At 42.4% G+C, this 20,383-nt stretch overlaps 1 protein-coding gene across 2 annotated transcripts in view; it reads right to left on the minus strand.

Annotated features, from left to right (window-relative positions):
• The window catches only part of RREB1 (ras responsive element binding protein 1), a 151,410-nt gene extending 149,198 nt beyond the window's left edge, over positions 1–2,212 (minus strand). The window contains exons 1-2 of one of the 2 annotated variants that reach the window (XM_045005657.1): positions 2,083–2,212; positions 1,384–1,561 (exon numbers count right to left, since the gene is read on the minus strand). In XM_045005657.1, coding sequence (XP_044861592.1) covers positions 1,384–1,423 — 40 coding nt within the window. In that variant the 5' untranslated portion in view covers positions 1,424–1,561; positions 2,083–2,212. Of the gene's footprint in view, positions 1–1,383; positions 1,562–1,704; positions 1,949–2,082 lie in introns of those variants that run through there. The other variant, XM_045005658.1, reaches the window with a different exon arrangement.
• Between the last annotated feature and the right edge of the window lie 18,171 nt (positions 2,213–20,383).

Raw genomic sequence — 20,383 nt, forward strand, 5'->3', positions numbered from 1 at the left:
GATTAAGGTCGCAGTTTCCTAAGAGACGAGTCTTGACTAGTCCACATCAACATGGGGGGGGGAGAGAAGGGAAAAACTTTGCTTTACAAAAAGAAGTCCTTATTCCAAGAGATCTTAAAACTTAAGTTATTAACACACATACAAAATTGCAACACGAGTAAAGGATAAAAGTTGGAGCGCGAAGAAGAGAACTATGCAAGATCTGGTCCAGCAAACGAGGGATTAGCTAATATACCCCGTTTTAAAAGAACTGGCAAAAGCAAATATGATCTGAACTATTTCCCCTATTTCGGATGCTGCCCAGGCTCCTTCCTGTACTCGTGACGATGTGTGTGTTTCTTTCCTCCTACAATCCACATCGCACACACACAGATGTGTCTCTGCCACAGCATAATGGCAGAGAAAAGAAAAGAAATACAAACACAACACTCCTTTTTCTTTTAATAAGTGTGAAAACTCCAGAGACTTCTTTTAAAAGAAGAGACTCAGAGAGTTGGTAACTTTACAACAACAAATAAAGGCCAGGAAGGGGAAAGGACACACATGATCATGCAAGGTCCCCACCTCCCTCCCAAGGGCGGAGGGGGGTTGAGAAGAGAGGTATCAAAGTGCAAATTAAAGACACACATGGATGCTTCATCAACGAAACAAGCTGAAAAGTTAGCAGAGATGTACAGAATAAAACGTTTTCTACCTTGAAAGAGGAGCCTTCATCTCACGTTTTTTAAATCCAACTCCCCCCCAAAAAGGGGGGGGAAATAAAAATGAAAAAAGGCTAAGGGAAAGGGGGGGGTCTGTAGATTAGGAGGAAGGGATGAGTTGGGTTAAAAGAGGTTTCTTCCTCGCAGCCGGATCCAAATTGTGGTGGTTGCTGGTTAAAAATAAACTTTGCAGCAGGAGGGGGAGATGATCTGGCCAGATTCCTGAGCTCAGACGGTTTAATATGGATGAGCATCAGGTCCTGTTGCAGGCAAAACGCTGCTGCTGGTGCTGCTGGTTGGTAGAGAGTCTGCAACAGGGAAGGGGGGGGAGGAAGAAGGAGCAAAGGAGAGAGAGGACAGGAGGGAGGAGCGGGAGGTGGGGGTGGAAGGAAAGAGGGAGGCTACACAAACTCATCATCATCTCCACCACTGGCAGCCAAACTTTTTTTTCTTTACAAAAAGGAACCCAAGAAACCCCCCCAACTTCTCACTCTTTTTAAAAAGTTGATCAAAAATGAACTTTTCTCTTGAACAAAAATATTGCAACTTCCTAAACCCCTCTCTCCACCGCCCCTCCCCAAAAGTTTTTTCTCTTAAAAAAAAAAAGACCCTCATACTTAGCCACTGCTGCTGCTTTGTAACAGAGTTAAGAGCACAGGTAGGAAGGTCCGGTCGTACTTACGCTTGCTTTTGCTGGGGCTGGGCTGTTTGCGTCGAGACATGATGCGCTGATGATGGGTTGGTGAAGGGGGGGGGGGAAAGAGACGCAAAGTTGTTCCGGAAAAAGGAATCAAAATGGCGTTCCTGTGGATGTGCAAAGTTCATCAACTCCACAGTAACTTCCCTTCCTCCGCTTCTCCCTGAAGGGGGGAAGATGGGCACCGTTAGGGACCCCTCCACCTCTGCAGCGGTGCTGTGCGGGCGCCCCCCTCCCCCGCGCGCGCTCCCCCTCTCCCCCCCGCGCGCACACACACACTCGCGGCTGTGCCTCGCTCCCTCTCACCCTGATAAGTAGACACATCACGTGTTGCTCCTGCTAGTCTCCTGGGGACGTGTTACTCGGGCTGCCGCTGCTACTATAGCAGCCTGTTGCAAGTAGCAGCATCTCTAGCTCTCCCCTCGGAGCGGGGAGGGGCTCCGCCAAGGAGAGAAGTCAGCGAAACTTTTTTTCTTTCTCTCCTCCTCCACCCCAGTTGCGTGGAGCCAGCTTCCTGCCTAGAAACTTTTGCGAGCTGGCAATTCCTAACTGAAGAGCCGCGGTCCCCTCTAATCGGAGGTGATTCACATCAAGAGAGAACAGGCAACTTCTCTAGCAAGTGAGAGGTGCGCGATGGGAGGGGGGGGAGCTACCAGACTAGAAAGGATCTAGCTAGTAATGTACCATCTGGCTGCTGCTGCTCCCCTCCATTACAGAGATCCAGTGGTAAGGAGGAAACGCTGCTGCTGCGCAGAGCAGTTGAGTGCTGGTGGCTGATAAAGCGTCAGGGATGCAGACGGTGCAGTATCTTCGCTGAAGGGCTCGCTCTGTGTGTGTGTCTCTCTCTTGCTGCTTAATCCATTGTCAGCCAGGTGCCACGCATTCAGCCCGGCCGTCTAATCACTAGGAAAGGAAGAAGCCCATGTTGCCTGTTGCACTTAAGCTGCTGCTGATGGTGCAGCAGCATTCCAAGCATTAGTACACTACGCTTCCAACCATAGGCACGATGTGCCCAAGGCAGCAGCTGACTTGCATCCTTACATACAGACATACTGTTTGAGGCTTTTAAAAGTTTTCACATATGGAGTCTGTAGACATCAGTATTCAAAAAAGAAACTAGGTGAGAGGTGAATCAACTTCTTTTCTTGTAAACAACAGAGAGTGTTGGGGTTTTTTTCTTTTCCAGCATTTGAAAACACTTTTTTTAGAGTTAGTTTGGCATGCAGTGCTTCTTTTCTAGCACTTTGAAAACACTTTTTTTAGAGTTAGTTTGGCATGCAGTACTTCAGGCTGTTGAGTTTAGGAACTAAACTAGTCTATCGTTTCACCATCAAAAATTACTGTACAGTCTATTACCGATGGGTTTTTTTTCAAATTCAAAATTTGTTATACTATATTTCTTTTACCTGACCAAGGTGAAATAAACGTTCCAGAACTCATCATCACATACACGTAGAGACCAACATGTTATTTAGTGCAAAGTTTGACTATTATAAACTTTGAATACCTGGCTTCTTGCTAGAATCAGTTATACTCTCTAACAAAATTAAATTAAATTAATGAGCAGCGATGAGAAAAGCAGCATCAGAACAGAGGACCCATACACCATTTTACCAAAGGTAAGATTAAGAAAATTACAAACATAAATTGTCATGCAAAAACAAGCCCATCAAATGTTCAGAAGTGCTCCAACTTGAATGGTGTGGCCATTTTCATGGTTTTCAAAATGAAAGTATAACTGAGAGATTTTAGCAGATTAAAGGGTGATGTAGAAGGATATTTATAAACAAATTTTAGGGATTTCCCTGAAAAGCCAGGAAGAGCTGACAGTTACGGGACTGATTATAGGAATGAATGAATAAATAAATAAAGACACGTGGCAACCTTCTGCACTGGAATCTCAACTGAAAAAAAAAAGTCTATGAAAAAAGAAAAATTAAGAATATTTCTGGAGTATGCCACAAGGAGTAGATGCGGAACCAGTTCATTCTTTCAGGAAGTGGTTTTTATTACATTTCTTAAACTAAAACTAGTAAAGCAATGTCTTTGAAGTATCTTTTTTAATTAAGAGAGCAAATATCACTTTTGCTAGAAATTATTTATAGGACACGAGCAGTATTTGAAAAGGAGTATCAAAGGTTTTACAAAATAAAGAGTTAGACTGAAGACAAACCGCTTGCATCCGTTTATTAAAACCTGGTTTCATATTCTCACAAAGAAAACATTTCAGTAGGAAAGGTAAGCTAAATTTCATGTGTGTGTGTGATTAAATCTTGTGACAAGCAGCCCTTCACTTGTAAGATATCAGTAATATATAAATCTCTCTATTGTGTCATTCTTCCTTGAAAAGCTTTTTAAAATTGTGGGTCAAAAAGTGTAAAGGAGTCTATTATATGTGTTTCAACAAAATTAAGTATAGTTTACATAAGGAATTATGAACCCTTTCCCAAACTCTAAATAAAACCAATGAAATTCTATGAAAGAGTTCTGATAGCCTCGTAAATGTGTAAATGTGAAACCTAATCATGTAATCAGAAGATGACAATAATGACAATGACAGAAGATGCCAATGAAGTCTTAATATATTACAGTTGGGACAGTGGTTTCTGTACACAACTGATATTTTAATCTGTTAAATGTTGTACAATGTCATGAAAATATAACAGTATATATATACACATGGTAAGCATTATTATTTCAAACTTTGTTAACGCAGAGTTAAGACTGCCTCCAGATCAGTAACTAAAATTCAGAGACTCTTGTAATAATATATTAGTTTATGCTAAAAAAACAAACATTGGAATGTATGAGAATTCTAAAGGAAGATTCATATTTTATCAAAACCAACATGGGAAATCATGGGGAAACAGTGTAAAAGTGCTCTGAACTTCTTTATTCTGCACCATTATCCCCACCATCAAATGCACTATCTAGCTATGGTAGAAGAAATGTGTCTGTGATAAGTACGTATTGTAGTATTCTTCCAAACTCAGCCCATAAAACAAGCTCTACCTAGTTGTGATGCCAAAATGAGATGACATGCACAGTGGATTGTTCAAAATACAGTCTTGCACGATCTGCTTGGTTGGATTCCACTTTAGGGAAGATCAGATGTCCTACTCATCTCTGCTTAGTTCTTTCTTTATTATTGGAAACAACAACAGGTACCGCCTTTTATATGTGCTTTGATCAGCAGTGAAATAGTTAACTGTAGACATTTAAATGATCATAATTGGGTATCTGAGTTATCACTCCATTGAGATGAATGGGAACAGTTCACACTTCTCAGAGTTATTATTCCATGCTCTCTACAGATTGAGGTGGACATCAATAACCAGGAGTGAGATTCCATTGGGGATGTCTTCACTGTACTGTACATTTATAGATGGTCTTTGGCCCAAAGGGCTCATCTACACACAGTTTCTGTACAATAGAGGGTTGCACTAATTTAACTGCATCAGTTTATGAACCCAATATAATTCAATTGGTGCAATTCCCTAGTTTGGATGCATTTATACTGGTATAAAGTGTCTTATGCATGTATAATTTATTTCTGTATACTTACCAAAATATGTTACACCAATATAAGCAACTTTATACAAATATAATTGCAGCTACACTAGGGGTTCCACTGATTTAAATCAATTTAGTTAAATCAATTAAAAAACTGCATGCAGATGAGGCCAAAGTATTTGTAATATAAGAGTTTGTAATCTAAGGCCTTGTTTACACACAAATTTACATAGGTTTAGATAAACTGGTTTAGTTAAATTGATGCAAACCCTGGTGTGGAAACTCTTAGTTGGTGCTGACAGTATAACCTCTGTATGGCTCACCTGAGACCAATATCTCTATGATAGTCTCATGTGGAGACTTGTACCATTTCTCTATAAAAACTCTGTCCCATCCTTATTCAATTTTATAGACATCATGGACTCTTTAATCAACCTTGAAAGATGGATGTTTTCTTGAGGGGATAGACAAAACAGAATAATATATTTACACCCAAACAACTGTATCCAATCCAGCAAACCCTGAAATCTAGTATACAGTGGTGGATTAGATATCGGTTTGGACCATGCAGCTATTATAATGCTCTCATAGGAAAAATTAGAGGATTTTAATGCTTATAGAAGCCTATGCAAATACAGTGGGTCAAAAAATTCCTAGTTTAGATTTTTTCTTTAACAAAAAAAGAGGGAGGGGGGCATTTTGTTAAAAATGTCATAAACAAACAAAACCCAACATCTGTTTTCTGATCAGTTCTGTATGCAGGTATTATGACACCTGCATAGGCCAAAGCATAGAATATTGGGTGGAAGGGACCTCAGGAGGTTATCTAGTCCAACCCCCTGCTCAAAGCAGGACCAATCCCCAGACAGATTTTTGCCCCAGATCCCTAAATGGCCCCCTCAAGGGCTGAACTCACAATGCTGGGTTTAGCAGGCCAATACGCAAACCACTGAGCTATCCCTCCCCCAGTTTGCATAAGCCTTATCTAATAACTCTAAAAAATCTAACACCAAATTTCCAGAAATAGTCAAAAGTGCCTGTTTTTATCAAGTCAAGAGATTAAACCTGATTTTGAGTTATCATAAAGTGAGAGAAGTTAGAATAATTTACTTTTCAAGCTCTCTCATTTCACCTCATGCTTTCAAAACAAAAAAAAAACCCCACAAAATGCAGCATCCTCTGATTTTGGACCATGCATGTGGACTTCCAAGTAAATGACTGAGTTTTGATGAAGCATGACATCAACACTGAGCACAGACTGGAAGGTCTTCAGAGGCAGGCACCGTGTCTTTACCCACTATATAAAATGCACCATGCACATCCATGGTTGTATAAACAAATGTTAAATACAATGAACTATACCACAAATATATAAACAACTGTTTTAGAAGTCTGTTACAGGCTTTCCTACATTATTAATTTGATTAAAAGCATCAGGGATGCAGCTACTCTTGGTGATATGAGAGCCAGTTGTTCCCATCCCAGTGGAAGGACAACTTTGCCCCACCCTCAGTTTAAATATCAGAGAGGCTGATTCAAGTTATTCAGCGAGAGCAGAAAAACAGGATATGTAACTGTATAAAGGCCACAGTTAAATGATGCTGTGATGTCTTGAAGCAAAGAGATTGAAATGAGCATTTGCACTGAGAGAAGAAGATAAGGGTTATCTAGTAACTCAGAAATTTTATTCTGATTAGATATTATCAGTATTCTCTACTTAGGCCACAGAACTTGGAAATTACTTTGCCACATAAATGTTAGTATTTTCAACCTTAACACGCCACTTGGAGTCATATCACTCCTTAATAAATCATTCCTCACACCAGCTTGAACTATTTTACTACATTAAATGGAGAGTGTTGAGCCAAGTTTGGTCCAAAATGTTGGCCCTGACTTTACAATATTTTCAGGCTGCATTCTAATGTAGCGGATGGGGCACCTACAGAGAGCCAGTGATCCTTAGCCATCTGACCTCAGGTTCAGTGGAAGTTAAAGCAGCTGGGGCCCTACTTTAGCTTCCGCTACTGAAGGTGATGCCAGCAGAGGCCTTGGAGCACTGTGGATTCCACCATGCTCCTACCTGCCACCTCGCCAACATCCAGGGGTCAGAGGCATAATTACACAGCGCAAAGTGAACTTGAAGGATTAGAGAACCCAGCCACTGAAGTTTTCAGAAATAAGCTTTTATAAAATATAAGACCAAGAGAAATGCTTCCTTGAATTCCTTTACATTTCAACCAGGTCTTTTTAAAAAAAACCAAAACAAATAAGCATGCACTCTGGTTTTTGCATAGCTGCAGTATTCTAGTCTAAGTTATATTGACTAGAAACAAAAGTACAACCGACTAATGTGTGTTCATTGTCCAAGATGGGAACAATGCAAAAAGTAATCAGACAGCACACATGGTGAAAAGTTAGATAAATATTTTGTTAATTTTTTTTTAATGAAGCCTTATTAATTTCAGCAACAGAAAACCAGAGTCATACAAACAATACTACTTAAATAACAACACTTAGGTCTTATCTAGCACTTTTCAAGTCTCAAAGCACTTTACAAAGAAAGTATCATTATCTGCATTTTACAGATGGAGAAGCTGAGGCACTTAGTTGCAAAGTGACTTGCCCGAGGTCACTCAGCAAACCAGTGGCAGAGCTGGGTATAGTTACTTCCAAGCCAGTCCTAGCTTTATCCACTAAGCCACACTGCCTCCATTTAGTGGACAAAGTATTAACAGCAAATCATGTGAAAGTTATCTTCAACATATGGTATTTTAGTCATAACACAAACAAAATGCAAAAAAATCTAATATTAAAGACCATATCCTTGGCCTCACTAAGTCTCCTTTGAGCCATTCCAGCACTGCAAAGCAGTCTTAAAACTGGCTTACCTGGCCAGCTGAGGATTCCTCCTCTTGTATAGGGAATCCTCTAGCAGTACTCAGACAATGTTACTGGCTCTATGACACTTCTCCCCTCACAGCCCAGAACCTGGAGGGTACACTGGGAGTCGGAGCCATAACTAGGGACTTTTGAGCCCGAGGCAAGAGACGGGCGGCACATTTGGCTCTTCAGCGGCGGGTTCCTCTCGGAGGGAAGGACCTGCTGCAGAATTGCTGCCATTCTTCGGCGGCAGTTCGGCAGCAGGTCCTTCCCTCTGAGAGAGACTGGGGGACACACCGCCGAATTTCTGCCGGAGAGCTGGACGTGCCGCCCCTCTCCCTTGCCGACGACCAGTGGCAATTCGGCGGCAGGTCCCTCAGTCCCTCTCGGAGGGAAGGACTTGCCGCCTAATTGCCGCCAAAGGAGAGACTTTCTGTGCCCCTCACCTTCTGCGCCCGAGGCAAGTGCCTCACTCGCCTTGCCCTCGTTACGGCGCTGCTGGGAGAGAGGTCCAAGTACTGTTCTCCAACAATCCCTGGCTACCAGAACAACCCCCTGGGACCTGTTGAAGCTGGGTGCAAATTAAAGCACCTCTGAGACTGCTCTAATGTATGAGGAGCTGAAATAGCCCAATATTGGGAGAGTGTCAAAGCAGCATAAAGTTCTCTTTCCCCCACAGCTATACTTTAGGTTCTGCCTTGAGCAAAACTTGGCCAGGTCTAGCCCTGACTGTACAATAGCTAATCATGTGAAGAACTAGAAAAAAAAAAGAGAAAAGAAAAGAGCCGTCTATACATTGAATATTTGGACAGAGGTAACAATGACTAATGAGGTAATAGTCCTGAGCCTTTTCTGGAGTATCTCAGTCTCTGAGACTAACACGTCCAATAAACTATTGGACATTGTGTCCCAAATACAGTGATAAAGAATGGCCAAAGTGATAGCTGGTCAAGTTATATATCCATAAGTTTAACGATTACTGTCCTCTTTAGAAGAATAACTTTATACAACCAACAAGAGTGGTTTAGAATAGGATTATTAATTTTAATAATCTAAAAAAAAGGTGAACCTGGTAATGTCCCTTTAGACATAATGAATTTCCTAACGAAGTTTTCAAACGTATGATCTACCTAATGTCCAGTATTGATTTTTAAAATGTAATATGAAAAATTATATGATAGCTATTTGGCATTTACATTCTCTAGCAATCTCCCTGATCACCAACATAAGACTCAGAAACAGCCTCTACAGCCTGGGGTGAATCCAGAACTTCTGCTTCTTTTAATACTTCTGAACTGTCACCATCACCTTGTCATCACCACCAGGCAGTGTCGTCATGTTTAAATAAACCAAGTTAGGGTTTACCCACAACTAGTTGATTTGATAGTGAACATGACTTGTTCTTGTCTGTATTGACCAGGTAATACTGGTCAACATCACAATATCTAACTGATTAGTAAAACGCATATTTAAATTTCCTAGTGAAGACAAACTATAAGAGAGCTGTGTGTTTAGCCAGACCCTGTTTTCTTAAGTGGGGTGTTGATTATGAAGCCTGGCAATGACAATTTACATGCTGACATTAACTATTTCACTGCTAGTCATTTAAGGCCTGATCCAGCACCACTGACATCAATGAGAACAGGATCAGGACTTTTAGCAGAAACATCCAGCTAATGAGTTGCCCAGTGTGCTTGGATATAATAGATGGTTAGAGAAATGAAAAATACTTGTATCGTTTTATTCATCCTCTGAGGCTGCTGCAGGATTGTTCCTTGCAGTATCAGGGGTGTAGACAACTTTGGTTTATTTGGGGGTGGGTGAGTGGGGCTAGAACTAGTAATAAAATAATAACTGTTGACTATGGCTTCAATGAGCAGTTTGGTTCCATAACTAAAGTGAGCTAAAAGAACTTCCGTTCCAAAGTCAGTGTTTCCTTTATTTACTAAGGTAATCTCTAGTTTCTCCAGTGTTCAGTTTAGTTTTAAATGGTCTCAGTTATGGAGCTTCAACCAGTTCCCTTGGAGACTGGTTCACAGTCTGACAGATCTCACGGTTAGGGGCTGTATCCTAATTTTTGCAGCCTATATTTTTCTTTTCTTAACTTCATGCCACAACTATCTATAGCTCAGGACTCTAAGGGTATGTCTGCACTGCAATTAAAAACCCACAGCTGGCCCATGCTAGCTGACTTGGGTTCATGGGGCTTGACCCAGGGGGCTGTTTAATTGCAGTGTAGATGTTCGGGCTCGGGCTGGAGCCCGGGCTCTAGGACCCTATAAGGTGGGAGGGTCCCAGAGATCAGGCTGCAGCCCAAACCCAAACGTCTACACCTCAATTAAACAGCCTCTTAGCCCGAGTCAGCTGGCACAGGCCAGCCATGGGTGTCTAATTGCAGCGTAGACATACCCTTAGAGAGCAGATAGAGATGTGGGGAAGGACAGCCAGAGCAGTTAGCCGAAGAGATGGAGGAAGCAGGCTGAGAGGGAGCCACGAAGGAAGGAAGAAGAGAAAATAGGGGCCACCAGCCATAAGAGGAGTGGAGAAATGGGAAGTGAGCCAGCAGTCATGACAGCAGATAGGAAGCCTCAAGGCAAGAGAACAAGAAAACAGGGCAGCAGCCTTCATGGGGAGCTAGTGTAAGAAATATGAAAGTGGGGGGAGGGGATAGCAGCTAACAGGATTTGGGGCAAGGGAAAGGTGAGGAAAGGAACTTCCAAGAATGATGGCAAAGGGAAAGCAGTGGGCCTCACCCTCAGTAGTAATAGGGGAGCCACCCAATGAAGAGAGTTCCACCACTCTTTGCCTCATGTTTTTTGTCTGTTTACACCACAGACAAATTTGTCTCCAGATTTTATAGACTGTTTCTAGAACTCTTATTTTAAAAATAAAATGTCTTCAGGGAAAGAAAACTTGAAATTTAAAAACAATTCTAGTACTAACAATCTGTGGATGTTAGGAATTAGGTAAATTTGAAATTGACAATTCTCAGCTGGAAATAAGGCTGAATAAAATTTTTTGTCCATTCTCTCATCCCCCTCAGCTTCTTTCTCAATGGAATTCTAGATCCTGGCACCTCCCCGTGAAGCTATACAGGAGCTGGTGGCCTTCCTAATCAGAATCTGGAGCCATATTGATCATTCATTTTTTCATTTACTTCTTTGGCCAAAAGGGACTGTGCTCTGTCTGAAACGAAACTAGGAAAAATATGGCTACCAAATGCACCGGAGTGAGATGATCCCTGACATGCTACATAGCGTGCAATTAAAGAGATGGAAATTTGAACTCTAAAGATATATTTTCAAATAATGGAGCACAAATTGGAGCCTTTTGCTCAAGACTCCAAATCACCACCTCGGAATCAGTCTGTTTAAATACTGCATGCACCTGTTGCTTAAAGATTTAAGGATGAAATAATTCAAGACTAATATCTCAAAAAAAAATCTGAAATCCTAGCACTTTAAAAAAAAATTCTTTGGGACCTTTTATGATCTGACAAAAAAACTTTTGTGGCTCCTTCACTTGTTTGTGAAATCATCTCAACAGCTGGTTTTGAATTAGATGACAACTTACTAGAAAAATTGTTGGCAAATGTACATATTCAGTTTATGATGGTCATTTTATTTGTACTCCCTCCGTTTCTCAACAAAGAGTGGACCCATGAGATCTTGACTAATGATACTGATTGTGTTACTGTGTCTCATTTCTCTCTCATGCGGTTGAAGATTAACTTTAGAATCCCTTTTAGTGACAAATTGTCACTCCATAGTTATCATTATAGTTCTATGGAGTTATTTATTATAAATACAATATAAAATCAAAAAGCACTGAGAATGATGCCTATTGTAATTATATGTGCTGAAAGAAATGGTATAAAGGTGGCAATCTGGGACAATGGGGGAAGAGGAGGGGATTGTTAATGAGCCTGATGGCACCATGGATTAGAACTTTTACCTCTGGAGACGTGGATGCAAAGCCTGATTTAGTACACAAATGAATTTCATGAATTCATCCTAGTCCCTATTGGGGAGTTATGCACATGTTAAAAAAACACCACCCGCTGAAGGATGCTGACATCCTCCAAGCCGAGAAAATAGAAACACTAAATACAGCATGAAAATGTAGAGCAAGCAGCAGCCAAGCTAACAAAGAGATGCAATGTAGATTGCTATCCTACCGCCTGTTCTTTTACTTTTCTTTTTTCACATTTAGTCTTGTTATTATATTTATTCTGGTGATGCCATATGTCAGAGAGATATGCAATACAGTTTTAGGTAGTGTATAGTTTGCTAAGTGATGTGAAAATATGAGTTGTGGCTTTTCCAGTAATTGCAATTGATTTACCTCAAAAGACCTGTGTAAACTCCAGCCTACTGTTTTCAAAGCATAGCTTGCTTCAATAAAAAGACTGTTTACAAAACAAACCAACCCACAGATCCACCACCCAGTTTGACACAATTCACCCTGATTTTCACTCTTTGCTAAGAAAAGTCTTGGGGCTGGATCTACAAATGTTTCAGGTGTAGACTGAAGATGACTGAAATAGAGGGAATTTACATGGTGCTTACTTGCACTACCATAGCCTGACTAACCCTGCTGTTCTTAGTCCCTCATTATTATGAAAAAAAATTACCAAACCAAGCTTAACAGAATAAAATAAGAGTATATTGCCTCTAACTAGGAGCTACGGCAGGATCTGGTGTTAGCCTGTTGGTCAAACAAAAATGGTAGTTTAGACAGCTGGGACAATTGTGGAGTTAAGATAAAGTAGGTTAGGAAAGGTATGAAGTAGTTCAATGCACAAGAGTAAGCAATGACTACCTTTAGACACGATTACTTGGCCAGCTTTTAGGCTAGTGATGACAGCAACAGATAAGAAGGTAAAACAAAAAGGAGAAAAGCAAAATTACTTGTACACAAATGATAGAAGCATATGCAATAAGGACCTGGCCTACGCTTATAAATTAGATCAACCTAGCTGTGTGGCTCAGGACTGTGAAAAATTTCGTTCCCTGACCGCAGTACTGGGCTCAACCTAACTCCTGGTGCAGACTGTGGTTTAGGTTGTGGAAGAATTCTTCTGTCAACCAACCTACTGCTTCTCAAGGAGGTAGATTAACTACAGCAATGGAAAACCCCCTTCCATTGATGTGTGAAGTGACGACACTATGGCGGTAAAGCTTCAGCAGCATAGCTGTTCCTCTCTAGCGGCTGTAGTGTAGACTTGCCCAAAGACTGCTGAACTGGAGTTACATGCTTTCTAGAAGTAAGATATTATTAAAATATGGCCATAGATGGGGAATGATGGGGAGTTTAATATACAAGGATATGTTAAAGGTAATGGATCTAACTTGTACTACAGTTGCCTGGGTCTGAATTAGGGAGCCAGAACTGGCTCCCTGTGGCCACTCCTCTATACTATATTTAAGCATAGTTTGGACTTGGTGGTAAATTGGGGCAAGGTCTTTAATTACATAGCCACATACTATTTCTCAAAGTACAATATAAAAGCAAGCCTTTTTTTCCCCTATAAACTTGGGAATGTGTAGCATCTTGTCATTTTTTTCATCATCATCATTATTTTAGGCTAGAACTTTGATCCTTGGAGACTGTCATTATTCAGCTAGTAACAGTGATAACACAGTAAAAACTATTTTTACAAAACTACCTTTGTATGTATATCTATGATGTCAAAGGGCTTATGGTTGTCACCCACCCTGGTTATCTCGGGACAGTTCTGTATGATGGGAACTTCACAAAATTAAGGGGCTCTAACATATATTTGGGGATCGGTACAGCATGATATAAGGATACAACTCATGTTCATGAATTGTGAATTGACAAAATGTAAAAGGTTACAACGCTGTGGCTTTTCTGGAATGCTAGGAAATGAGGCAAGTATGATAAATAAGTTGAAAGACAGACCATATACCAGGGGTGGCCAGACTGTTGCTTGCAAGCCACATACAGCTCTTTCACAGTTAAAGTGTGGCTCTCGGAGCCTCTCCCTGCCCCCCCCACTTCCACCTGCCAGACTGGGGGAGAGGGAGCTCGGTACTTCTGCCTTACAGCAGGGTGGTGGAGTAGGAGCTTCTGCCCAGCAGGGAGGGGGTCTCAGGGCTTTAGCCCCACAGGGCACACCTGCCAGGGCTCATGGCTTCAGCAGGAGCAGGGCTAAAGCCCCGAGCCCCAGCAGGTGTTTCCCACATGGCTGAAGTCCCGAGCTCCGGCAGGTGTTCCCTGGCTCTCGAAATTCTGAAGATTGTCGTATGCAGCTGGTAGGCTCAGTAAATTTGGCCAAAGAGTTTAGAAACCATAGTTCTTACTCAAACTACTCAAATGGCATAATTTACTGGAGAAAGCACACATACAGGATTTGTCATACGAGTCTGAACAACTGGTCTGTTGTCAAGTCAGACAACCTGCTTCTGGGTACTGACCTATACCTCTAATAGAAAAGAAAAAAAGCAGGCCAAGATTTTCCAGTTTAGGTGCTAGTAGTTAGGCACACAACTCCCTATTTGTTAGACACCTAAACAGTGGCTTGATTTGCAGAGGTGTTGAGCACTTGCATTATTCCAGTGGGTGCCTTGTACCTCTGAAAATCAAGTCACTTATTTACACACCTAAATGAGAGCTAGAGACCTAACTATAGTCACCCAAACTTGAAAATTCATGTCTTAATACATATAACCAATTGTGCAATCATTGGTAAATAAGGGAGGGAAAAATCCTTCCAGACCCTTGCAGTGATTAGTTGATGTTCTAAAGTGAGAGATTTGATTATTGCTATCTTAGACTGTAGAATGACAAAAGTTGTTAATAATAAGATTACCTACTCTCCTTGTAACTCCTGGAAGGCTGACTTTGATTAAATGTGATAATGCTGTAAGGAATTTTGTTTAGAATACTATATAGTTTTTGAAATCTGCCGCAGAGAAGAGGGAAATATTTGAGAAACAATTACAAAGAAAACATGTTAAATTCCTCCCAGTTAAGCCTAAATGGTGGGGAAGGCTTATAGAGGCCAATGTGCTTAAGCCAAGATGTAAAGAGTATCATAAAGAATAAAGAGAAGGCTTTTACAGATACAAGTAATCTGATGAGGAGATGGTTTGAGAAACCCATAAAAGAAGAATGAATGACGCAAGTTTAAAGGATACATAAATCTTTTAAAAAATCATTTTAAAATATATTTGATTAATGTTTTCTTCAATTATATTTCACAGGAGACAGAACACGTTAGGGATTTGTAGACATAATAATGAAATGATCTGCAAAACAGGCTATTTGCTATTGCCTTTATGCAAAAAGAAGAGGATGGAATCAGCTATCTATGACAGGAATCCTCTTTTCTGGTATGGTGAGCAGAAGTCAATGTGCACACAACAATGTTAAAAAGACTGGGTAGTAAACATACCAATAACACACATTCATGAGCTGTATGCAAATGGTTTAAAAAGAAATCCTACAACATTAGCAAAATGTTAGCTGAATGCTTCTGAATAACAGAAAAGTCTACAGATGATTAACTTAAAACTTACGGGGTCTGGTTTTTGTTCCAGAATCCCACTATGGAAATCTTGACTCTGAACGATGGCCCAAGATGCACTATGTTAGTAACATCTCATCAATAGAGCCCCATTGCAAACTGGAGAGGGCCAATACACAGAAAGGCAAGTATTGTCTTCTTACAACAGTGTGTTGTTAAGAACATAAGAACTGTCATACTGGGTCAGATCAATGGTACATCTAGGCCAGTATTCTGTCTTCCAATAAAGGCCGGTTGGTGTCAGATGCTTCTGAGGGAATGAACAGAACAGGGCAATTATCAAGTGATCTATCCCCTCTCGTCCAGTCCCAGCTTCTGGCAGCCAGAGGCTTAGGGACACCCAGAGCATGGGGTTGCATCCCTGATCATCTTAACTAATAGCCATTGATGGACCTATTCTCCATGAACTTATCTAGTTCTTTTTTGAACCCCGTTATACTTTTGGTCTTCACAACTGACCATTTATTCCTACCCTTTGTTTATCTTTTGACCAGTTGTTGATTCATGAGAGGACCTTCCCTCTTATCCCATCGCTGCCTGTGCCTATTTTGCTTAAGAGCCTTTGTCAAAGGCTTTCTGAAAGTCCAGGTACACTATATTCACTGGATCACCCTTGTCCACATTTGTTGACCCCTCAAAGAATTCTAACAGGTTGGTGAGGCATGATTTCCCTTCACAAAAGCAGTGTTGACTCTTCGCCAACATATCATGTTAATGTACGTGCCTGATAATTCTGTTCTTTATTATAGTTTTAATCAGTTTGGCTGGTACTGAAGTTAGGCTAACTGGCCTGTAATTGCCAGGATCACCTCTGGAAACTTTTTAAAAATTTGGTGTTACATTAGCTGTCATCTGGTACAGAGGCTGATTTAGTGATAGGTTCCATACCACAGTTAGTAGTTACGCAATTTCATATATGAGTTCCTTCAGAACTCTTGAGTGAATACCATTTGGTCCTGGTGACTCATCACCAGTGGTGAGCTGCAGCCGGTTCGCACCAGATCGTGCAAACCGGTTGTTACATTTAGAAGCCCCCTTTAGAACCGGTTGTTCCTGGAGGGACAACTAGTTCCAAAAGGGCTTTTAAATTTAACTAAAACTCTAGCAGCTCCCTGCCCTTCCCCCAGCCCCAGCTCACCTCACTCCTCCTCCTCTTCTGAAGCTCCTCCAGCTTCTCCTCCCCCTCCCCAGCTTCCCGCGAATCAGCTGTTCGCGCGGGAAGCCTGGGAGGGCTGAGAAGAAGCAGCGCTTCCACCAGGTGAGCTGGGGTGGGGGTGCCAGCGGGAGGAGGGCTCCAGACGGCGATCCCGGCGAGACTCTGGGGTCGGGTGGCGCGGCTCCTGCCCCCAGGGTCCAGCTGCGACCTCGGCCGGGCGGCGGGGTTCCTGCCCGGCCAGCGCCGGGTCCGGGCGGGCAGGCGGTGCGGCTCCTGCCGCCGGTTCCTGCCTCCGGCTCCGGGCGGGCGGGGGGGCGGCGCGGCTCCTGCCGCTGGCTCCTGCCGCTGGGTCCGGGCGGGCGGGGGGGGCGGCGCGGCTCCTGCCGCCGGGTCCGGGGGGGCGGCGTGGCTCCTGCCGCCGGGTCCAGGCGGGCGGGCCGGGCTGCAGCTCCGGCAGCGCGGGTCCGGGCGCAGCAGCAGGTTTTTACACACCTGACTGTAAAGTCAGGTGTGTGTGTTTAAAAAACAAAAAAAAACAAAAAAAAGGGGGGGGGCGTCAAGGAACGTGGGGGGTGGGCCAACCGGTTCCCTCCTCACCCTCCTGGGGTGAGGAGGGAACCGGTTGTTATGATTTTGGCAGCTCATCACTGCTCATCACTATTTAATTTATCAATTTGTTCCAAAACTTCCTCTACTGACACCTCAATCTGGGACAGTTCTTCAGATTTGTCACCTAAAACGAATGACTTAGGTGGGAGAATCTCCCTCACATTTTCTGCAGTGAAGACTTATGCGAAGAATTAATTTAGCTTCTCTGCAATGGCCTTGTCTTCTTTGAGTGCTCCTTTAGCACCTCAATTTTCCAGTGGCCACACTTATATTTGGGGTATACATATAGTTTGAGCCTCTATTATGATGTTTTTTAAAAGTTTCCACACAGCTTGCAGGCATTTCACTCTTGTGACTGTTCTTTTTAATTTCTGTTTACCTAACTTCCTAATGTTTGTATAATTCCCCCTTTTGAAGTTAAATGCTAATGTGGTGGGTTACTTTGGTGTTTTCCCCCCTACAAGGATGTTAGATTTAATTAAACTATGGTCACTATTACCGAGCGGTTCAGCTATATGTACCTCTTAGGCCAGATGCTGTGTGCCCCTTGGGACTAAACCGGGAATAGCCTCTCCCCTTGTGGGTTCCAGGACTAGCTGATCCACAAAGCAGTCATTAATGGTGTCTAGAAATTTTATCTCTGCATCCCATCCTGAGGTGACATGTTCCCAATCAATACAGGGATAGTTGAAATCCTCCATTATTATGGTGTTTTCTGTTTTTGTATCTTCTCTGATCTCCCTGAGCATTTCACAGTCACCATCGCCATCCTGGTCAGGTGGTTGGTAGTATATTCCTACTGCTATACTTTTATTATTCAAGCAAAGAATTTCTATCCACAAAAATTTGATTCATTTAAGATTTTTACTATATTTGACTCTATGCTTTCTTTCACATATAGTACTACTCACCCACCAGTGTGATCTACTCTGTCATTCTTTTACATTTTGTACCCATGTATTACCTTTTCTAAGTTTCTGTGATGCCTAATATAGCAATATTCTCATTTAATAGCAAGCACTCAAGTACACCCATCCAAGTGTTTAAATTTTTTGCATCTGTATACAAGGACTCTTAAAAGTTGTCAATACTTAGTTGTCAACCGTCATCTGATGTAATTGAATTGGACTCTTTTTCATTTGACTTTTTCTCTTCAGCTCCTACCTGTACTTTATCAACATCTCTCCTCTTTACTAGAGTATCCCCTTTAATAAATCCTCCCCTAAGGGATGTGCCTGTCTGAAGTGTGTGGTCCTCCGCAGCTGTCAGCTTCCCCCCAACCCTTAGTTTAAAAACCCCTTTGCGACCTTTTTAATTTTACATGCCAGCAACCTGGTTCCATCTTTGGTATAGGTGGAGCCCATCCTTCCTGTATAGGCTCCTCCTTTCCCAAAAGGCTCCCCAGTTCCTAATAAACTTAAATCCTTCCTCCCAACACCATTACCTCATCCACGCATTGAGACCATGCAGTTCTGCCTATCTAACTGGCCCTACATGTGGAACTGAAAGCATTTCAAAGAATGCTACCATGGAAGTCCTGGAGTTTAATCTCTTAGCAGCCTAAATTTGGCCTCCTGGACATCTCTCCTACCTTTCCCTATGTCACTGGTACCTACATATATCCCGACCTCCGGCTCCTCCTCAGCATTGCACATTGGTTCTGCAGAGCTTAATTTTAATATTTGTATTTTATACCATTTGAGATTTAAAGTGACCTTGCAAACCAAAATCCAACCAAGTATTTACCTGACCCCTTTAGGCACAAGCACTATGCAGTTGTGAGGTTCTGTTGTAGTGATGTGGTGTCACTAGCATCTGTGGGAGCAGGAAATGTGATCCAGAACAAGGCTGGCCACCACAGGATCTTAAAAATCAGTGTCAGTCTAAGGAGGGTAAGTTTTAAATGAATAATGTGCGGCATGTACCTCTTAGCCTGCTGGGAAGGCATTCAGTATATACCTCTAAAGTTATGGAATTTGCACATCCATTTTATGTTACCTTTAGCCAAAATGAGGCTTCAAATTAGGAAATTTCAGATACCTGATTAATTAAAACTGGCTCTAGTGTCAGCCTTTAAAAAAAAGGGGGGGGGGCATGAACAGTGACATGGATTTCACAGAGGGATTTGCACTGAAAAATCACAATGAGTTTCTCAAGAAGCAACCTAGATGTCAAGTTAGGCATGTATATGTGGACCGGGTTTACCAATATGGGAACAGGGGCAGACCAGCTGATGTATCTAAACGGCTGCAAGTGTGCTAAAAATAGAGTTGTGGCGGGGTCAGTGGCAGGAGGGGCTAGCCACCTGAGAACGTACACCTCCAAGACTTAACACATACCTGAGGCAGCTAGCCCCTCACGCCACTGCAGCTACACTGTATTTTAGTGCGCTTGCTCGATGAGAGTTAGTGTGAATATGTCTCCTCGAGCTGCGAATCCCACCCCCAACTCAAAGTGTAGACATGCCTATAGTTACACCAGTAAAAGCCCTAGCATGAATGCATTTATACTGGTCCAAGGTATTTTTATACCAGTATAACTGCATAGGCTCGCAAGCTTGGGCTTTTACTGGTATAACTTTAAGTATAAACCAGCCAGAGACTAAATCTGAGTCTTGCAGTTTTCACAGCATGTTACTGTTTCTGCAGGCTAAAGAAAGTAAGAGAGACAGAATATGGGTCTGACAATGTAGTAAAATTAAGGGGCTTTAATGAGAGAGCTCCATTTTTAAAGGAATTCCTCCTTTCCTAATGTTATGTAATGGCACCTTCAAAATGCTAATAAATAATAATATACTGTTCTCCGGTCCATTCACACAAGAATTATTAACTATGGTCATCCAAACAATTTATAAATAGGTGTGAAGAAGGGGTTGACAGTTTCCTAGAGAGGAGCTGTGGGCTGAAGCATACAGGGGGAGCAGTGGTGGATTAATTCCATATGGGCCCTGGCCAATTTGGGGGCCCCCGCAAGAGCACTGGAACCTGTGTAGAAGAAGGAGAGCCACTGGTGCTGGAACTGTGGCTCCACCCCTTGCTCCTCTTCTTCCCCCAAGTCCCGCCCCTGAGCAGGCCAGAAGCCATTGCCAGGCAATGGTAAGAGTTGCCCAGAGTCTTTGCTGCTGTGGGGAGCCCTGGACCCTCCAACTTCCCAAGAGCAGCCCCTGGCCCATGTCCCTACAACCTGGGATGTGCCACGGGTGGAGGGTTCAAGGCGCCCCACAGCAGCCTGGGCTCCCTGGGTGGCTCTTACCATGGCCCAGCTCTTGGAGGGAA

This window comes from Mauremys mutica, chromosome 2 (genome assembly GCF_020497125.1).
Source record: "Mauremys mutica isolate MM-2020 ecotype Southern chromosome 2, ASM2049712v1, whole genome shotgun sequence".
In the NCBI taxonomy this organism is placed as follows: domain Eukaryota; kingdom Metazoa; phylum Chordata; order Testudines; family Geoemydidae; genus Mauremys; species Mauremys mutica.